Below are 21,535 nucleotides of genomic sequence, written 5' to 3' on the forward strand. Positions count from 1 at the left end.
AACATTCTGTTGGTTGTTATCTATTAACCATTCATTAGGTATGTCCACTTATTCCAGTAAAGGGTCACATACTGGAAGCTTTGGACACAGGGACTGGACCAATAATAGTTCACCAAGTTAAGGACACACAGATGAACATATTGGATCCTGCAGTCACTTAGCATCAACCTTAGGGATGCAGATGAATACCAAAGTACGTGGACAAAACCCATCGGAAAAATGGGCAGCCTCCACTCGGGCAGAGGCTTGGTCTGGGATTTTGTAGCTGTGTGCTGCCCGCTAACATCCATCCATTATCCAACCCGCTATATCCTAACTACAGTGTCATGGGGGGTCTGCTGGAGCCAATCCCAGCCAACACAGGGTGCAAGGCAGGAAACAAACCCTGGGCAGGGCACCAGCACACCCGCACACCAAGCACACACTAGGGACAATTTAGGATGGCCAATGCACCTAACCTGCATGTCTTTGGACTGTGGGAGGAAGCGGGAGCACCCAAATGAAACCCACACAGACACGGGAAGAACATGCAAATTCCACGCAGGGTTGCCTGCTAACAAATAAACTTTATTTAATATAGTTTCATTCAGCAGTGCCATGCTGCTGCCTGCTGATCCATTCATTTTTATTTTTGATACCATTAACAATTTATTTGTGTATAGCCCAAACTCACACAAAGAATGCCTCAATGGGATTTAACATGCCCTGTTTTATAGACAGTATCCCCAGCATCCTGGACATGTTTGTTAGCATCACTGGTGCCTCTAAATTGGGCTGGTTTAAGTTAGTGTGGCGTTACTGTGCTCTATTGCTGACTACCACCCTGTCCGGGTCTGCCCCTGTATTGTGCTATGCCAGTGCACCCCCAGAGTGGATTAAATGTATTTAATAGTAGATGGTTGACTCCTGTTTCCTCCGGGTGCTCCGGTTTCCTCCCACAATCCAAAGACATGCAGGTTAGGTGGATTGGCAATTCTAAATTGGCCCTGGTGTGTTTGTGTGTGTCCTGCGGTGGGTTGGCACCCTGCCCAGGATTGGTTCCTGCCTTGTGCCCTGTGTTGGCTAAGATTGGCTCCAGCAGACCCCCGTGACCCTGTATTTGGATTCAGCGGGTTGGACAATGGATGGATGGATGGTTGACTCCTGTATTACAGCATGTATCATCACAAAGCACTTTATAAAAACAAGATTGGAATACAGAATTAAATATGGTAGGTACAATATTATCAACATATAAAATATAGATGGAAAGATGTGCGCGAAGGTGGATCTGAAAACTTTTAAGTAGTATTTATTGGACATTTAGCATTGTTGTCTGACAGTTTCAGAGTCTTAAGTTTAAAATCTGTGACTAGTAACAAAGAGGTAGTCAGTAGTGGAGAGAAATGTTGGGGTATAACCTCGGCAAACACGTTTAACTGAAACACAAATGATCAAAAATAAAACAAAAAATGAGGTGACTAAGGCACAACAAAAATGATGACGACTCTAAGTCAGCCAAATGCGAGCTCTCTTTCTTTCGCTCTATCAGTTGTATTGTACTTGGGTCCTGATTGGTTCTGAGATGCCACCTTCCTGAATCGTTGCTTTTTATGGCCAAATGACCAGAAGGGTTGGGGCTTGTAGACGTCATGGATGGACATGTGTGCCCTCACTGGCTGTCTTTTTTGGACTGTGAGAAAATGAGAGGATAAAATTAGCAACAGCGCTCTCTCTTGACCTCAGTTAAGCTTATCACGGGACCCCCTGGCATGCTTGTATGACACTAGGATGTCCAGGTTAAATTGGTGAATTGACCCTGTATAAGTTACTGTGGGTTTATATGTGATTGGCCCTGTGATGGACTATCATCCTATCCTCTACAGACTTAGTTACCACTTGTCTTGCTCCTGATCCTACAGGGATAGGCTGTTCTAGTCCCTGAGATTCCAAACTTGTTTTTGTGGCTTTGATAATGGGGTGATTGATGGGGTGGGCTGGTGAGAATGACATGATTGTGCCCTTAGATGAAGTGGCATCCTGTCTAAATCAGGTCTCTGCTTTGTTCTGCCCGATTCTGTGAGGGTGCTGCTAGATCTCTAAATTACTTTGGTGTAAGTGAGTGTGCTCTGCACCACGGTGCTTGTCATCGGGTGCAGCAACAAATACATTCAACCTCTTCTTACAAATTTCCAGTGTGTGCTGTCACATGCTGTGTTCTGACATGGTCCTTCTGCTCCTCTTTATCCTTCTTTTCTTGCTTTTGTTTCCAGACAGAAGAATATTGTTTTGAAAATTCAAACATGTATTAGGGTGGCCTTTGACATCTTTCTTCTTAGTCTGTACAGATGCAGATTTAAGGTATCCAATATTTCAATATTATTAGTTCCAAGTAACCCAGTTTTAGCTCCCTTAATTTCCATCCATCCATCCATTATCCAACCTGCCATATCCTAACAGGGTCACGGGGGTCTGCTGGAGCCAATCCCAGCCAACACAGGGTGTAAGGCAGGAAACAAACCCCGGGCAGGGCACACACACACACACCGAGCACACACTAGGGACAATTTAGAATCGCCAATGCACCTAACCTGCATGTCTTTGGACTGTGGGAGGAAACCGGAGCACCAGGAGGAATCCCACGCAGACACAGGGAGGATCCAGGAAGCGAACCCAGGACTCCTAACTGCGAGGCAGAAGCGCTACAGCTGCGCCAACGTGCCGACCCCCTCCCTTAATTTATTTAGTGTTATTTTAAAGGTAAAAAACATCTTTTCCCTTGTGCAGGTATTGGACAAAATAAAAACTTGAATAAAAACAACGTGTCATGACATTCCCAAACCTGCTCAGTGCAATGAAGGGGCGTCATGCGAGACACCAGTCCTTTGCAGGGCCCACTCGGGCACGTGTTTAAACTTGCATTGGCACAGTTTAGATTTGTCAGTTAACCTAACCTACAAGTCTTTGGAATTTAGCAGGACAACTGAAATACCCACACAGACATGTGGAGAACGTGGAACTACACACAGATAGACAGATTGGTTGCCAGTCCATGTCGGTGCTCATTTATGTACTTTCATGCTCACTTGTATGTGTCAATTTAGAATAATCTGAAAGTCCATGAAATTTAGGAGGAGAACTGAAGTGCACAAAGAAAAGCTGACATGAATTTGGGGAGGAGGTACCAACTCCATTGAAATAGACTGTGGGTCCATGTGGTGTTAGGGGTCCACAGCTCGCTGAGTAAAGGCCATTTAAATAAATAATCACCGCGCTCGCGGTTTCGTGAGGGGGCGTAGTGGTTGTAGCAAGTCACAGGGCGATCTGCAGTGTGGACGTTTCTCACCGAGTGCACAGGTGAGGAACTGCCCACATCCGTGATTGTTCCCGTGGCTAATGTGCTGCAGCTGCTATGGCCCCTCGCTATATAAAAAGAAGCGCGAGTCGGATAGAGGAAAAAGAACAGAGTAGAACAAGTAAAAAGAGAAGTAAACGGAGGTTGGAGCAGGAAGCAGTGAGGAGGAGAGCGCAAGTCGGTGAAGCAGGAAGCGGGCGAGCGCTCGCAGGCAGCTGAAGGCAGCCTGGGTGTTTGGCCAACACCCGGGAGAAGTAGTGGTTGTGGTCGCTCCTGCAGAGTTTGTTTCGGAGGGCGGGAGTGACCGGAAGGCGCAGGTCTCTCCGCAGAAGGCTGCGGGAGTCGGGACTTGGGACGTGGTGTTCCCTGCGTGAGAGCCTTGGTCGCGGGGAATTCCCAAGTCGCTGTCCGGAGGTGCCGACCGGAGCCAAGGATCGGTAAGGCAACTGACAGCAGAGGCAGGCACAAAGGTCAGCTGCAGGGAGAGAGCGTCTCCCTTGTTGCGGAGCCCAGATGGGTGAAGCAGGAGAGACGCTGGAGTAAAAGACACCGGCTTGCTAATGATTTTAAAGACTGTTTTCTGTTGAACGTTTTTAACCTCGTTGTTTTAAGAAGATTTTCTATTTATTGATTTTTTTTAACCTCCACATTTTTTACTGGATTATTTATTTAATGAAGATTATTGAAAGCACTGCACTTTATTTTGAACACCTGTTTTGTTTGGATTTCATTTTAATAAAAGCACTTTTTCACTTTTTGCCATCCCCTTGCTCGATTGTTATTGCCTCCACTGACTAGCTCATCGGTGACATTACTGACGGTGTTGGGTTGAAGGGCTCCCGAACAGTGATGGGAACATGAAGCCAGAACCCACATCGTCACAGTCCATGATTTAAACCCAAGGCTTTCTCCACATTTCTGTATTTTCACTACCCTGGTGCTTTTAACCCCTGATATGGGGAAAATCTTTTCCAGAGCCTTATATTTCTGAAAACGTCACCTCAGTGTTGCAGTATGGATGGGTAAAAACACAGAGAATTGAAAAGGCAGACTTCTTTCTTGCTGTGATTGGTTTATGCTTATCATGTGGCCTTTCCTTGTCTAGATCCTACTTATTACAATGTGCCATTCCCAGAATAGTCACTCTTTACACAAGAAAACCATATTCTAAAAGAGCAGAGTATTTCCATGGTGCTTACTTCTATGTATACTGTGACCAGCACCCCCAAACCCCAAATACAACTTCACAAACACAGTCCCGGATTCAAAACACAAAGTATTAATTAACAAAGTACCTTTTATAGGCTGCTTCTCTATGAGAACAATATAGCACAGCAACGTAAAACAACATAATACTTTCCCTTGTCACTTCTTTCTTTCCTCCGCTCCTCACAGGTGAGTGTTGCCCAACACCTTTCCCAATGCTGACTCGACTGCAGTGTAGTGATGGGTCGTTCTTGAACGATTCGTTCATTTTGAACGAATCTTTAATGTGACTCGGGAAGAACGAGTCGTCTCGTGGGAGTGATTCGTTCAGTCGCGCATGTGCATTTGCGCAACTTCCTATAGTTTCTGTATTGGAATTGATTCACCTGTTTCGAGTCTTCGGGTTTTTCGAGTCGTTCGTTCATCACGTGACAGCCCCATAAGCTTAACCAACTCAGTCTGAGCCGGAAACAGAATTGATTAGTTCATCTCTCGAGTCTTCGGGTTTGAGTCGTTCGTTCATCACGTGACAGCCCCATAAGCTTAACCTATGCAGTCTGAGCCGGAAAGAGAATTGAACGAAATGACTCGAAAAAAGATTCATTCATTTTGCTGAACGAGACTCAAAGATCCGAGTCAGTAAAATGATCCAAACTTTTCATCACTACTGCAGTGAGGCAGAGGTGCTTCTCTTATAAATGACCCAGAAGTACTTCCTGTTACCCAGGTGTTGTCCATAGGAACTCCTTCTGGGTGGCACCCCTTGAATCCAATAGAGCCAGCCTGTAGACTACAATTCCCAGCCGGTTCTGTGGTTGTTGGTACAGGTACCATAGCCCAGGGATGCTGCCATCTAGTGTCTCGAAGGAGCAAATAATTCACATGTTAACCCCCTGACCCCACCCCCGCATATGTGCACGCCAGGCAAACAACTTTTATTAGAAATTTTGAGGCTGGCAGTGCAGCCATCTTTTCAAAGAGGACACTTCTTCCTGTATCTATCAAAGCGCGCAGTGTAGTTGAACATCTACGTCATATGCATTTTTGGTCATTTTAGTGTGGGTGAAGGTACTTTCGTATATAATGTGAAAATGCTAATGTGGATGGAGATTGTTTATTCTGAAAAACGCCATTTTTAAATGAAAATGTATTAGTTTTAATGTAGCCATAGAGCCTTGCTTGGGGAACAGATCTTTCCACAAGTAGTACACAGGTGTGGCATGACACTTTTGATACACAGGCAGTGCACCAATAGCGGTCATCGAACTGAAGTGCGTGTGGTTATCAGCCAGCTCCTGAAACATTAAAAAACATAACATTTGGTGTTAATATGGGTAATTTGGTGGTTATTTGAATTTATTTGTTACTAGCTAACATAGCTGAAATATCTGGCATTGCCCGGGAGGAAAAGTTTTTTTTTTTAATTATTTGAGAAAAATATAATTATTTAAATAAAAAAACAACTTTAAAAATAAAAATAAATTAACAAACAATGAAGACTCATTAGTGTGTCTTTTATGTATGTTATCATCCAGTTGACGCTCGGAACTGGCCAACTCTAATTTCAAAAGCAACGGGTGCGGTAGCGCTCAAATATAAAGAATGCTGGCAGTCACCTCCAGTTCGCCCTCTGGTGGTCGTTCCTGAGTGTCAACTGGATGATAACATGCATACAAGACCGCAAGAAGGGGATGGGTTAGGGTTGATTTCACCCTACAGTATTTTTAGTTGACCAAGTTTGTGCACCAAGTTTCATAAAAATCGCTCCAGCCGTTTGGAAATGATGCTGGAACATCCATACATACATACATACACACATTGATTTATATATATGTAGTTTAGCAGGATGCAATATACTACTTTGAATGGCTTCATATGCAGTAGTATAGATTTGTCCATCTTAGAAAATGAGTAAATCATCTTTTTTCCTGTTTCCTTTACCTTTAGCTGATGCTCTTTCTAGAACTTTCTGTCACTTTTCCAGCCATTCTCTCATTTCCGTTGCTTTCTATATATATATAAAGGCCACAGGCGAATGCCTGGCTTATACTCCCAAGTTAATGTTGGAGGCACAGTTTCTCTGCACACATTCGAACATAAAATCCTAACTGTCATTCCAGCTTTAAATATAGACTGGGGGATGACAGAGCAGAAGGCTGCAATTCGGCACGCAAACTGCCTTGAGTCACAAGGGTATCTGATGTCCAAAGAGTCAAATAAAGACGAAAGACTGGCAGTCCAGAGTGGATGGAGGGTTTGTTTTGTTTGTGATGGTGAAATCAACATAGCATGTAAGGAGCTCAAATATAAAATGATTACAAGTCTCAGAGTTAAAATAGAGCTGTCATTTACAGACTTGGCTAGGGATAGATTGTTCTAGGATCTTTGTAAAAATTTGTTATATTATTGAAAAATAATTATGGAATAAATGATAGTCATTCACTGAAATGGAATAACTGCTGCCACACAACTTCCTGGGTCTAGGTTCACATACTATCTATCTATCTATCTATCTATCTATCTATCTATCTATCTATCTATCTATCTATCTATCTATCTATCCTGTGTGATGTTTGAATGTTCTGTCTGTCTCTTGTTGGAGCTCATTTCATAGATATTAATATTATAATTATCTGTGACCCTGTATTAGCCCCAGTGTGTGTTTGTCATGGGATTTACTTGCATCCCATCCACAACCCACATTGCCAGGATAGACCTCTTGTCACCTTGACTTTCGAATTAAATAATGGATGCATAGATGGGGGCAGCACGGTGGCACAGTGGGTAGCGCTGCTGCCTCACAGTTAGGAGACCTGAGTTCGTTTCCCAGGTCTTCCCATGTGGAGTTTGCATGTTCTCCCTGTGTCTGCGTGGGTTTCCTCGCACAGTCCAAAGACATACAGGTTAGGTGTATTGGCGATTCTAAATTGTTCCTAGTGTGTGCCCTGCAGTGGGCTGGCGCCCTGCTCGGGGTTTGTTTCCTGCCTGGCGCCCTTTGTTGGCTGGGATTGGCTCCAGCAGACCTCCGTGATCCTGTAGTTAGGATATAGCGGGTTGGATAATGGATGGATGCATAGATGGGAGACATAGAAGACAAATTAAAAAGACGGACTATTAACTATGACTATTATCAAAATAGAGTTGCCCTGTTTACTGCATATCATATTCAGTCACTTTTTCATTACTATATACGAGATAGTGGGAAAAATGAGTATTGAACGCATCAACATCTTAATCAGTAAATATATTTCTAATGGGGCTATTGACATGATATTTTCACCAGATGTCAGTAACAACCCAAGTGAACCACACATCCAAAAAAATCAAAACAAATCTATTATATAAAAAAATTTTGGGTTGAGATGTGATCATCTCGGGGAGACTACTTGCACGTCAAACCCTACTTGCAAACAATTTCTCAGAGACACTTTAACGTCCCGGGAGACAAGGAAGTGAGACAAAAGGACAGCTGCTGTACAAGCTTTTAAATGATCATCGTGCAGTGTGACATGCAGATCACGCAGCTCGGTAGCAGCAGCTGCAAGCCATTTCCTTAGCGTGTGTTCAAACCCCCTCCTCACAACGTGAGTGTTAGAAACTCGAAGAGGTGAGTGTGAAGCATGACCCCGGAAAGAGGGGTTGGGGGGTAGGCGAGTGAAGCCATAAATTAAGTTATGTGTAATAAAGTGGAATGACACGCTTACTGAAATGTATTTAATACTCAGTAGAAAAGCCTTTGTTGGTAATAACAGCTTCAAGACACCTCCTGTATGGAGAAACGAGTCGCATTGCTCAGGTGTGATTTTTGGCCCATTCTTCCATTCAAACTGTCTTCAAATCTCAAAGGTTCCGGGGGCCTCTTCTATGAACTCTGATCTTCAGCTCTTTCCATAGATTTAAAATTGGATTCAAGTTGGGTGATTGACTGGGCCATTCTAGAAGCTTTATTGTCTTTCTCTGAGACCAATTGAGAGTTTCCTTGGCTGTGTGTTTGGGATCATTGTCTTGCTGAAATGTGCCCCCTCGTTTCATCTTCAGCATCCTGGTAGATGGCAACAGATTCTTATCAAGAATGTCCCGATACATTTCTCCATTGATCTTTCCTTCAATTATATGAAGTCTGCCAGTGCCATATGCTGAAAAACAGCCCCTCGCTGTGATGTTCCCATCTCCAGACTTCACTGTTGGTATGGTGTTTTTGGGGTGATGTGCAGTGCCATTTCTCCTCCAAATATGGCGTGTGCAATGACATCCAAAGAGTTCAATTTTGGCCTCATCTGACCAGACCATATTCTCCCAGTATTTCATTGGTTTGTCCAAATGTTGTTCAGCAAACTTTAAACAAGCTTCAACATACTTTTTATTCAGCAGTGGAGTCTTGCGCGGTGAGTGTGCATAGAGGCCCTGACGGTTGAGTGCATTAATTATTTGTTTTCTTTGAAACAACTGTTCCTGCTAATTCTAGGTCTTTCTGAAGCTCTCTGCAAGTGGTCCTTGGCTCTTGGACAACTCTTCTAATTATTCTTTTAACTCCTCTGTAAGAAATCTTCCGAGGAGCACCTGGTCGTGGCCGGTTTATTGGGAAACGATTTTTTTTCCACTTCCGGATTATGGCCCCAATGGTGCTCACTGGAATATTCAGAAGTTTAGAAATATGTCTGGAATCAGTGCCATCAGTATGTTTTCCAACAATAAGGTTGCAAGGTTCTTGAGAGAGCTCTTTGCTTTTACTGATCATGACATGCTTCTTGTGTGACACCTTGGTAATGAGAAACCTTTTTATAGGCCGTCAATTAGGTCTAAACATCATCAGGAGTGGGCAGGAGGAGGAGTATAGGAACCTAATCAAGGACTTTGTTAAATGGTGCGACTCAAACCACCTACAACTGAACACCAGCAAAACCAAGGAGCTGGTGGTGGATTTCAGGAGGCCCAGGCCCCTCATGGACCCTGTGATCATCAGAGGTGACTGTGCAGAGGGTACAGACCTATAAATACCTGGGAGTACAGCTGGATGATAAACTGGACTGGACTGCCAATACTGATGCTCTGCGCAAGAGAGGACAGAGCCGACTATACTTCCTTAGAAGGCTGGCGTCCTTCAACATCTGCAGATGTTCTATCAGACGGTTGTGGCGAGCGCCCTCTTCTACGCGGTGGTGTGCTGGGGAGGCAGCATAAAGAAGAGGGACACCTCACGCCTGGACAAACTGGTGAGGAAGGCAGGCTTTATTGTAGGCATGGAGCTGGACAGTTTGACATCCGTGGCAGAGTGACGGGCGCTGAGCAGGCTCCTGTCAGTCATGGAGAATCCACTGCATCCACTGAACAGGATCATCTCCAGACAGAGGAGCAGCTTCAGTGACAGACTGCTGTCACCGTCCTGCTCCACTGACAGACCGAGGAGACCCCACACTATGGCGACTATGTAAACGTTAACATTATACAAAGTTACTGTCTGTTTTACCTGCATTTTTATCACTCTTTAATTTAATATTGTTCTTTATCAGTATGCTGCTGCTGGAGCATGTGAATTTCCTCTTGGGATTAATAATCTATCTATCTATCTATCTATCTATCTATCTATCTATCTATCTATCTATCTATCTATCTATCTATCTATCTATCTATCTATCTATCTATTATATAGTGCCTTTCATATCTATCTATTATATAGTGCCTTTCATATCTATCTATCTATCTATCTATCTATCTATCTATCTATCTATCTAAACCAGCTGATATTAATTTGTACTGATACGGGGCAGGATTACTTTCTGAATACTGACATTTCAGATGGTTTCTTGGCTTTCCATGCCTTTTAGCATCTCTTTTTCTTCATGTGTTCAATACTTTTTCCCAGTGTCATTCCACTTTATTACACATAACTTAATTTTTGGACTTATTTTTTTTATTTCTTTGTATGTGTTGATTACTTGGGTTGTTACCAACATCTGGTGAAAATGTCATGCCAATAGCCCCATTAGAAATATATTTACTGAGAAAAGCTTTATTTTCCCCTCTGTATATACTGTATATTGCTTTATGTTCCTTCCACAAGGTGCTGTACTCTGAAGATCGGTATTACTTTAGCAGGTAAAAAGTGACTATAGCCCATGTGGCATTGGACGCCCAGGAGGACCGGAGGAGGGCTTGTGCCTCCTCCAGACCGTGAGGGGGTGTCTGCCCTGGTTATGTTGGGGGCCTCGGGTAAAGGGCTTGGAAGCCCAGCCCTGTAGGGACCCGTGGCCACCGCCATGTGGCGCCCCGGTGCCTGGATATCCCTGGAGCCCAGCACTTCCGCCACACCAGGAAGTGCTGGGGGGAAGACGACAGGGGACACCAGGCATGTCTGCGGAGGAGTGCCGGGAAGCAGCTAGAGCCCATCCGGGTTCCTATTTAAGGGGCCGCCTCCCTTCAGTCGATGGTGGAAGTCGGGTGGAAGAGGACGGTGCTAGAGAGAGGACGGGAGGCGGCCAAGAGAGAGGCATTTTGACTGTGTGGCCTGGACATTTGGGGGAACGGTGCAAGAGGCACTGGGACATGCACTGACTTGTAAATATAAACTGTGTAAATAAACGTGTGTTGGGTGAGAATTACGATGTCCGTCTGTCTGTGTCCGGGTCAGCGTCCACACCCAATATTGGCATTTGTTTTCTCATGATTATTTTACATAACATTCTCAGACTTGCTTAATCCACTTCAAACCGGTACCTATCTCAGCAGCACTGTGCCCAAGGCAGGAAACCCCTCATGACAGGACACTAGTCCATCATGGAGGTTACTAATGCTACCACCTACATTGACATACGTTGAAATCGAAGTTACAAGGAAAACACATGCAGACATAAGTGGAATGTGAAAATTCCAGGTGATCATTGACCAGGAACAGGATTTAAATGAGGTAACAGCACTACTAACTGCAAAATCGTAGCACCCTTCATATATATTAATTTCTTTATTTTTTTATTTAGTTGTGTTGACTTGAGTGAAGTATTTGGTTATGTCTGATTGCTGATAATAGGTATTGGTATAATCGGTATTGGCTACTGTAATACTGCAATGTTTCTATCAATCCAGTGGTGTTGACACTCAGACGGAGGGTTGCGACTCAGTTTTTCACGTTGACTTTGTTATTTGACCACTTCTTTTTTTATTTCGGATACTGTGTGACTTTCTGATCTTGAACTTTTGAGTGCCTGTGCCACGCTGTGCCACTGTATGAATTTCCATTTGTTGCTTATACCATTGCTTAAGCCACCATATATAGTATGTTTTAGTTTGCCTCCACTTCACTGAGCAGGACCTCCATTTCTCATTTTACACATGCTTTTAAGGAAACACTGAATGAAAGGGGCTATATATAATGATTTGCATATTCAAATATGCAAAATTATGGGAGGAGTTGGGTTGGGGCTGTAGGCTGGTACATGTGCATTAAAATTCATGTTGATTGGGATTTTTAAAGGGAAAGTTCATAGAACTTTGCTTACGCACAGTTTTATGCATCTGAATTTTTTTTTGTGCATACTCACATTTCTAATTTTGTCCGTACACCATGTTTTAGTGTGAGTTCTAAGCAAGGCATTATGGTGTTATATTTATAATCAGAGGTGTACAAAGGGAAGAGAAAAGGAGATAGGACTGTTCCTTGTGGTGCTCCAGTGTTACACACATCTGTATCAGAAGCACAGTTCTTGCATCTCAGAAAATATGGTCTGCTGGGCTAATAGTCCATTATCCATAGACTCATCCTCCTTCATATCGTTGAGCTTACCCCTTAACAGGGAGGACAGTATTGAAGGCTTGGGAGAATTCAAGAAGAATTCTATGCCGCCAACTTTGTCCAGGTGAGAGTAAGTCATGGGGAGCAAACAGATAATAGAATCCTCCATTTCAATCTTTGTCCGATAGGCAAACTGTAGTGGGTCCAAGACGAACTGAAGGTTTCAAAGAAGTAGAGAGTTGATTAGTGGAAATGGTGATAACTTGAAAAATAATGACGACCTTGATTTGCACCACGACATTGAGCCTAAAGGCCTGAAAATAATATGAGTTATGCAAAATGAGACCTTGGGATTTCTCCAGTTTTATGCAGGCTGTGACCTAACCTAATAACTACAACTGATCCTTCATGGTGCAGCAATGAAGCAGGGCCATTCAACTCTATTAAAAGCCACTTCAGCATCCAGAAATAATAAGACCTCTGTGTGCTCTGACAGTGATGTAGTCTATGTTGCATTAAATAGAGAGCGAAGATTAACAACTTGGAAATTGTCTGCATGGCACAATTTTCGACTACATTCTTCTTAGGTTCTTTCTTTACTTATTTAATTTTAGTAATTCTAGTGTGCATTTGAAAGGGGTTTTTGCTTTTGTTTGGTACAATGTTCCTTGAGCTTCTGTAAGAAGCTGCATTTCCCCATATGGGAAAATTAGGTGCTATCTATCTATATGTCGATTTGTTATATAGTGCCTTCCCGATCCGTCTTGTCTGTCTATCTGTCACCTTTCACATCTGTGTTGTCTCTGTCTGCGTATGCACACTATATGATGGAACATGTGTAGACACCCCTCCAAATGACTGAGTTCTGGTGTTTCATCATTCTTCTTCTACCTCTCTGCTAACTGTCCCTCCTCTTGCCAGATGTGCCAAGACTGGACAGTGTTTCTGCATCTTTACTTTGAAAGCTGTTGTCACGCTTGTGTCTCAGATTTGCGCAGAAACACAGGAGGTTGTAGAGACAGGAACTTTATTCAAACAATGCAAACGAACATTTGTCTCTTTTTCAAAAGTTTGAACGTGCTCCATGACAAGACAGAGATGAGAGTTCTGTCTCACAATTTAAAGAATGCAAACATATCTTCCTCTTCAAAGGAGGGCGCGGCAGGAGCAGAGAATGTCAAAGAGAGAGAGAGAGAGAGAAAAGCAATCAATCAAAATCCAATAGGTGCTGTTCGGGCTTTTAAGTATGCGAAGTGCTGTGCAGGAAGCATATCGCGCGACAGAGCAGCCGCAAGTAAGCCCAGCAAGTAAGGGAGCAATGTGAAGGTAGTCTTTCAGTGTTTTTAAGAGGAGCGTCCGTATCCTCTACGGGTGCAGTCAGCCCCCCAGCTCACACTGTGAAATGATTTTCATTTGTCTATTTCGTATTGTACCCAGTTTACTTCTGTGTAGGTGTCTTTTGAAAACCCATCTTTTCATTAAATACTTTGGATCTTAGCTTCTCTCCAACAGCATGGTTGCTGTTGTACTGGCAAAGAGTTTAGGATCATGACATGTGTCTTAGTCTAGTTGCAGTTATACTGATGTTGTAGTTCTGTTCTCTTATGATCACTTTTTTATTTTGTTCTCTAATGCTTTGATCCTTGTACCTTCATTCTTATATGCATTGTAACTTGCTTTGTAAGACGACTTGGATTAAGGCATCTGCTAAATAAATAGTAATAATTACAAATCAAGCACACAGCCACGCAACCTCTATTGACAAACAGAATGGCTTGTACTGAAAAGCCCCAGTGACTTTTTAACATGATGCTGTCATAGGATGCCACCTTTTCCACAAGTCGGCATTTTAAATTTCTACTCTGTTAGGTGTGCCCCAGTCAACTGTAAGTGCTATTATTGTGAGGTTGAAATGTCAAGGAGCAACAACAGCTCAGCCATGAAGTGGTAGACCATGCAAACTCACAGAGCGAGTCATGAAGTGCTGAAGCATGTAGTGCATAGAAATGGCTTCTTCTTTGTTGTACCAATCAAAACAGAGCTTTTAACTGCCTTTGTAAGAAACACCAGCATAGGAACTGTGCATCAAGAGCTTTATGAAGTGGGTGTCCTTGACCGAGCAACACACAAGCCTAAGATCATTATGTATAATGTCAAGTGTTGGCTGGAATGGTGAATTGCATGCCTCTGTTGAACTCTGGAGTAGTGGGAATGAGTTCTGTAGAGAGGGATGAATCACACTCCACTATCTGGCAGTCTGATAGATGAATCTGGGTTTGGAAGATGCCAGGAGAATGCTACAGTCTGGACTGCATGGTGCCTACTGTAAAGTTGGAGGTGGACTGATAGTGGTCTGGGGCTGCTTTTCAGGGTTTGGGCTAGGTTGCTTCGTTCCATTGAAGGGTACTGTTAATGCTACAGAAGACATTTTAGACAACTGTGAACTTCCAACTTTATGGCAACAATTTGAGGAAGGCCCTTTCCTGTTCCAGCATAACTACTCAAAGCCAGGTGCATAAAGACATGGAGGAATTCAAGTGGTCTGCATAGAGCCTTGACTTCAACCTTACTGAAAACCTTTGGAATGAATTGGAACACTGATTGTGAGCCAAGTCTTATTATCCTGTATCAATAGCTGACGTCAAAAATGCTCTTTTGGCTGAATTATCACAGACACACTCCAAAATCTTATGGAAAGCCTTTCCAGAACATTGGAGGCTGTTATAAACACAAAGGGTGGTACAGCTTCTTTTTTAATGCTCATGGTTTTGGAATGGGGCATTTAACAAACTCATATAGGTATGATGGTCAGGTGTCCACAAACTTTTGCCCATATTATCTCTCCTATCTGTCTGTCTGTCCCTGCATTTAGATGTGTTCTGGCACTGTAAGTTTAGTCTTCTCTCTCCATTTGAGGGATTTCTACCAGGTTCTTCCATATCCTGGTAGTGATCTTGACCATGACAGCCTTTCTCCACATATATACTGCTCAAAAGAATTAAAGGAACACTTTTTAATCAGAGTATGTCATAAAGTCAATGAAACTTATGGGATATTAATCTGGTCAGTTAAGTAGCAGAGGGGGTTGTTAATCAGTTTCAGCTGCTGTGGTGTTAATGAAATTAACAACAGATGCACTAGAGGGGCAACAATGAGATGACCCCCAAAACAGGAATGGTTTAACAGGTGGAGGCCACTGACATTTTTCCCTCCTCATCTTTTCTGACTGTTTCTTCACTAGTTTTGCATTTGGCTACAGTCAGTGTCACTACTGGTAGCATGAGGCGATACCTGGACCCTACAGAGGTTGCACAGGTGGTCCAACTTCTCCAGGATGGCACATCAATACGTGTCATTGCCAGAAGGTTTGCTGTGTCTCCCTGCACAGTCTCAAGGGCATGGAGGAGATTCTAGGAGACAAGCAGTTACTCTAGGAGAGCTGGAGAGGGCCATAGAAGGTCCATAACCCATCAGCAGGACCAGTATCTGCTCCTTTGGGCAAGGAGGAACAGGATGAGCACTGCCAGAGCCCTACAAAATGACCTCCAGCAGGCCACTGGTGTGAATGTCTCTGACCAAACAACCAGAAAGACTTCATGAGGGTGACCCAAGGGCCCCATGTCCTCTAATGGGCCCTGAGCTCACTGCCCAGCAGCATGCAGCTCGATTGGCATTCGCCATAGAATACCAGAATTGGCAGATGCACCACTGGTGCCCTGTGCTTTTACAGATGAGAGCAGGTTCACCCTGAGCATGTGACAGAAGTGAAAGGGTCTGGAGAAGCCATGGAGAACATTATGCTGCCTGTAACATCATTCAGCATGAGCAGTTTGGTGGTGGGTTAATGATTGTCTGGGGAGGCATATCCATGGAGGGTCACACAGACCGCTACAGGCTTGACAAAGGCACCTTGGCTGCCATTAGGTATCAGGATGAAATCCTTGGACCCATTGTCAGACCCTATGCTGGCACAGTGGCTCCTGGTGCACGACAATTCCTGGCCTCATGTGGTGAGAGTATGCAGGCAGTTCCTGGAGGATGAAGGAATTGATACCATTGACTGGCCACCACACTTTCCTGACCTAAATCCAATAGAACACCTCTGGGACATTATGTTTTGGTCCATCCAATGCCACCAGGTTGCACCTCAGACTGTCCAGGAGCTCAGTGATGCCCTGGTCCAGATCTGGGAGGAGATCCCCCACAACACCATCTGTCATCTCATTAGAAGCATGCACCGATGTTGTCAGGCATGTATACAAGAACACAGGGGCCATACAAAGTGCTGCGTAATTTTGAGTTGCTGCCATTAAATTTTGGCAAAATGGACTAGCCTGCCACATCATTTTTTCACTCTGATTTTTGGGGCGTCTTTGAATTCAGGGCTCTGTAGGTTGATCATTTTCATTTCCATCAAACGATGTGGCATCCTTTCGTTCCTAACACATTACCCAGTCTATATCAGTATAGATATCCAGGAGGATTTCTTTTTCCCATTGAGATCTGATGTGTTTTCAAAGTGTTCCTTTAATTTTTTTGAGCAGTTTATAAATGTGCACATGTCAGTTGAGTGATTTTGGAGCCTTTGAAACTTAATACCTTCAGTTGCATGAATGCCATTTTCACACTTTCAATTACAATAAGTGCTAAAATTTTTGTTTTGAAAATACATAATCTTTCACCTGTGTTGTTTTTGAACAACATTTTAGGCCTCTGGGTGGTTCTCCTTTTCACTCTTTTTATGTTGGAGCCCGGCCGGGATGCCCAGGAGGACCAGAGGAGGGCTTGTGCCTCCTCCAGACCGCAAGGGGGTGATCGCCCTGGTTGTATTGGGGGCCTTGGGTAGAGGGCTTGGAAGCCCAACCCTGTAGGGGCCCGTGGCCACCGCCAGGCGGCGCCCAGGTGCCTGAGGAACCCTGGAGCCCAGCACTTCCGCCACACCAGGAAGTGCTGGGGGGAAGAGAACAGGAGACACCCGGACAGCTTCCGGGTGCACAGCCGGCACTTACGCCACACAGGGGTGTGTCCAAAGGAGAGTGCCGGGAAGCAGCTGGAGCCCATCCGGGTTCCCTTTTAAGGGGCCGCCTCCCTCCAGTCATTAGAGGATGTCGAGTGGAAGAGGACAGAGCTGGAGAGAGGAAGGGAGGCGGCCAAGAGAAAGGCACAGAGACTGTGAGGCCTGGACATTTGGGGGAACGGTGCTGGAGGCACTGGAAAATGCACGGAGTTAAAATATTGTAAATATTGTAAATAAAAGTGTTTGTGGGTGAACTTATGATGTCCGTCTGCCTGTGTCCGGGTCCCAGTTCACGATGTATCTCCTGAACCATGATAGCAGAAGAGCAGCGAAGAATCCACGTGTCGGAGAAGAGGTGATTTCGTACTCCAACTGTGTCTACAACCACAAGATCCGTTGCATCAGTCAACAACAATTGGGCAACCTTGAAGACCTCCTCAAAATAGTATAGAGGAAGAAGGTCAAAGGGTATGGTCATGCCACATGATTTGAGAGCCCACCCCCCAAGAGAATCTTGCAAGGAACAGTCCAAGGAAAAAAAGAGAAATGGCAGACAACAGACAAAGAAAAAATTGGATAGACACCATTTTGTAATCCCAGATGATGTTTGCTGAAGTCCAAATGCTGGCACTTAACCGGTAAGGGTGGTGACAGCTTCCTGACGATTCAACTGCAATGTGCCCTCCTGACTACACTATGTCAAGGGACCAAAAGGATAGGTGTGTACAAGACAATTAACAACTCAAACAGGTTAGAAAATGGTAGAATGTCTAGATTATGACATGGTTTCCAAGTTGTTTAGAAGGGTAGTATACAGTACAGTACCAGCCAGAGGAGTGACAGGCATAAGGACAAAGCTCCGGTGCACTGTAGAGTATAATTCAGAGCAAGTTGTGCACCACTGGTTCCTAAACTCGAGTCTTCTTTCAAGGAAAAGGAAAATTAGGAGTTGAGCTGTGAAATAAGAATGGTGAATGCATGTAACGGATGTAGTTTTTTTTTTTTTCTCCCCGGTTTCTTTTAACATCAGTTACCACACTTAAACCTTCTCTTTTTGCAGTGAATAGAGGATTTATCAAAAAGATTACATGAGCATATTCAGTTGGAAAAAAAAAGCAGGGGGTTTGATGGTTAGCAGCCTGATTATCTTTGACAGGAGGAAATTCCCAGATTTTACCCGCCAACAGACTTGGAAAATAAAGCATTGCGAGTTATATTTGGCAAAGTATGAATTAGTGTGAGCAACACAGTGGCAAAATAGTTAGCAGGGACATTTGATCTTTTAATCTGGATGATGTGCGAGGTATGTCATCTTCTGTTTAGTCACTTTCTTTTTCTGATGTATAAATGGGGTTTATTTGTTTGTTGGTTTTAATTTTTCTGCTTTAATTTGTTTTCCTTTTCTGATAAGATAGAATTGTTTTTTTAAGTCGTGATTTTTTTCTATTATTGTCATTATAGTTGTTGCATGTCAGTTGCTGGCTGTTTGAAACAGTAATTGTTATATAACCTAATAACCTAATCATCCATCTGTCCATCCATCCATCCATCCATCCATCCACTTTCTTAATCAGATTTATTATTGCAGAGGGCAAGAAACATCTGACAGAAGAAACTAAACTAGATCGGACAACCAGCTCAATGATATCCAACTGCCGAGCTGGAGAGACATACGTCATCACAGTTTTTGACTGTTTATTGGCGCATGTCAGCAGACATCTCCACATGTCTAGGGTAGCAGTTAAAGGCCAAGAGTGTACACCGTGTAAAATAAACACAGGAACAAAGAAAAAGGTCTGGGGATCCACCCCGAAAACTTGAAAGAATGTGAATGGCATTGAAGGTCTTTACAGACTTGAACGCCAGACAGAACTGACCAAGGTTACATCATGGTGAATATATGTACATCTATATAAAAATAACAGACAGGAAGAGGTGGGTTTAGGAAGTGATGTAAACTGAAAGGTGGAATCCTGGGGAACTGGAAGAGGAAATTACATCAGGGTAAGGTGGGATCTTGTGGACCAGAAGAGGAAGTGATGATGTGTTGGAAGGCGTTTCCTGAGGACTGGAAGGGGGTTTAGGTTGAGGTTTCTTCTGTTGTTCTGCAGGGGAAAAGGAGATAACTCATCCCTTGTAGCCCTGAATCAGCCTAGTCGCTCTTCTCTGGACCTTTTCTAGTACTGCTATGTCCTTTTTGTCAGCACCAACCCCTGGTCTGGTGGGGAAATGCAAGTATTTGAGCCCGTAAACTGTCTCTTATGTGCATGTGTGTGACAACGGTTAAGATTAGTGGTAACATTAGGCATTAGTGTGGTTAAGAGTGTAGTATATGTGGTTAAGATTAAGGGAAGGTTTACTTGAGGTTAGGGTTAGTGTGGTTACGGTGTATTATATAAACTGTTAAGATTAGGGTAGTTTATGGTTAAGGTTAAGATTGGGCATAATGTAAGCATAAGAGTTAGTTTTATTAAGGTTAGGGATTTGTTGGGTTAGCATAGTTTAGAAGTGAACTAATGTGACTTCTGTTGTGAAATGGCTGGTTTAGAACGGCTGCCATAGACCTTCTGTGATGTATGGCTGTGCGCCTCTGAAGCTGGATGCTTCTCCACCAGCCTGCTAGGATTTAGTCACTTACATAAGGCCAGTTATTGTTGACCTTTCTTGATTTAAGAATTAGACCCACAAACCTTTTTCAGTTTTTCAATGTTCTACTCCTCTCATGGGCCTTGAGGTGACTGTGAAGACCAAGATGTGAGGAAAACTTTTTGGAAAATTAAGGGCATATTGAAGGATTGTAACAGAATACAAAGTGCCATCTGCAATTTTAGCAAGACGTGTTTTGCTTGTTTGTCTCCACTTTTCCTTAAGTTCCACTCCCTTCTTCCCGTGCTACGAGATTCTGCTCTAGCCCGCACAATCCCTGACTAGAAATCCCAGGTCACAGGGTTGGATGTCATAGGTGACAAGATTTGCTTTCAAATGGTCTTCGTACCTTTTCATAGGTCTTCCTCTCTGTCTAATTTACCCTGGCATCTCATAGTCTTCCTCGCTGCCTGTTTCCATCTGTTTCCTCTTTGCAGCTCAAAGAAGAGCACAGGTTTTGGAAGTGGCATACCAGACATTGTGATAACATGGCCATCTCTCTGGAGCTCGAGGTGAAAAATCATGATCTCAGTACTGGGCATGCTTGTGTGCAGTTGAATCTCAGCATAATAGTGAGCCTGTGATCCCATTACACCCGAAGCATACACTCTAGAGTGATGCTTGCTTTGATTAAATTTCTCCAGTACTCTGTATAAAGTCATGGTTTCAGAAGCCTAAAGTAGTGTGCTGTAAAACTCTGTAAACAGCAAGCTTTATCTCATATTGCATGGTTCTTGTAGATGTGATGATGCAGCTTCTTGAATACATAATGAATAACATGTATCTATCTGGCTACCATCTCTTTGCCAATGGTAGCAGACAATAAAATGATGCTAACAAGGTCAAGAAAATATGAAACCTGTCCCAAAGGGCTATTCTTGGTTGTGAGGGATTCACTTGAGCTTCGCCACCTGGTGCAGGCTTGAGGAGGATATGTTCTTGGAGATGTTCATTTCAAGACCATACACAATAATAGGCTAAGGCTGTTGTTGCTTTTCAGTGACTCCCACCACAGATGCCTTGTCTGTTGGTGACCACTATCCATTTGGGTTCATAAGGGGATGGAGGAATATTTTCCTTGCTCATGGGGTCAATATAGCATAACTAATGAAAAAAAAATTGAGTGGGTGTTTGGTGGATTTATGTGTAGGGGGCTGAAGTACTTGGCAGTAGGGAAGAACATGAAAAATTCACAGTGACTGAGCCAGGTTTCAACTCCATTCACTGGGACTATTACATTACTATGCCGCCCCCAGCCAATAACTGTCATTATTTATTTTTTTAATTCTGCCATTTCTAAGAGTTCATGAATATCTTGTGCTTATTTGTAATAATCCAAGACTTGCTGTTTCCATAGTACATGACAACTTTTTTGTGGCATTTCAATGACTTCTAATGCTGAGGCTAACATACACACAGGCACTTCAGTTTTAATTTACTCTAACTATGTCAGAATTATTTGATGGGAACGTTTTCCATGGCAGCGCTGTTGTCACGTCTGCTGCCTCACAGCTCACAGAGTCTGGATTGAAATCTCTGCTCTGTCACTGTGTGTGTGCTATCTGCATGTTCCTACAATGTCCATGTTCATATTTTTCATGGTACT

At 43.4% G+C, this 21,535-nt stretch overlaps 1 protein-coding gene across 1 annotated transcript in view; it reads left to right on the plus strand.

Moving 5' to 3' along the window:
* LOC120515935 (microtubule-actin cross-linking factor 1-like) overlaps positions 1-20,441 on the plus strand; it is a 174,758-nt gene extending 154,317 nt beyond the window's left edge. Inside the window, exon 4 of the mRNA XM_039737323.1 lies at positions 20,367-20,441. Coding sequence (XP_039593257.1) covers positions 20,367-20,413 — 47 coding nt within the window. The 3' untranslated portion in view covers positions 20,414-20,441. The remainder of the gene's footprint in view (positions 1-20,366) is intronic.
* The last annotated feature ends 1,094 nt before the right edge of the window (positions 20,442-21,535 follow it).

Source organism: Polypterus senegalus, chromosome 15 (genome assembly GCF_016835505.1).
Source record: "Polypterus senegalus isolate Bchr_013 chromosome 15, ASM1683550v1, whole genome shotgun sequence".
In the NCBI taxonomy this organism is placed as follows: domain Eukaryota; kingdom Metazoa; phylum Chordata; class Cladistia; order Polypteriformes; family Polypteridae; genus Polypterus; species Polypterus senegalus.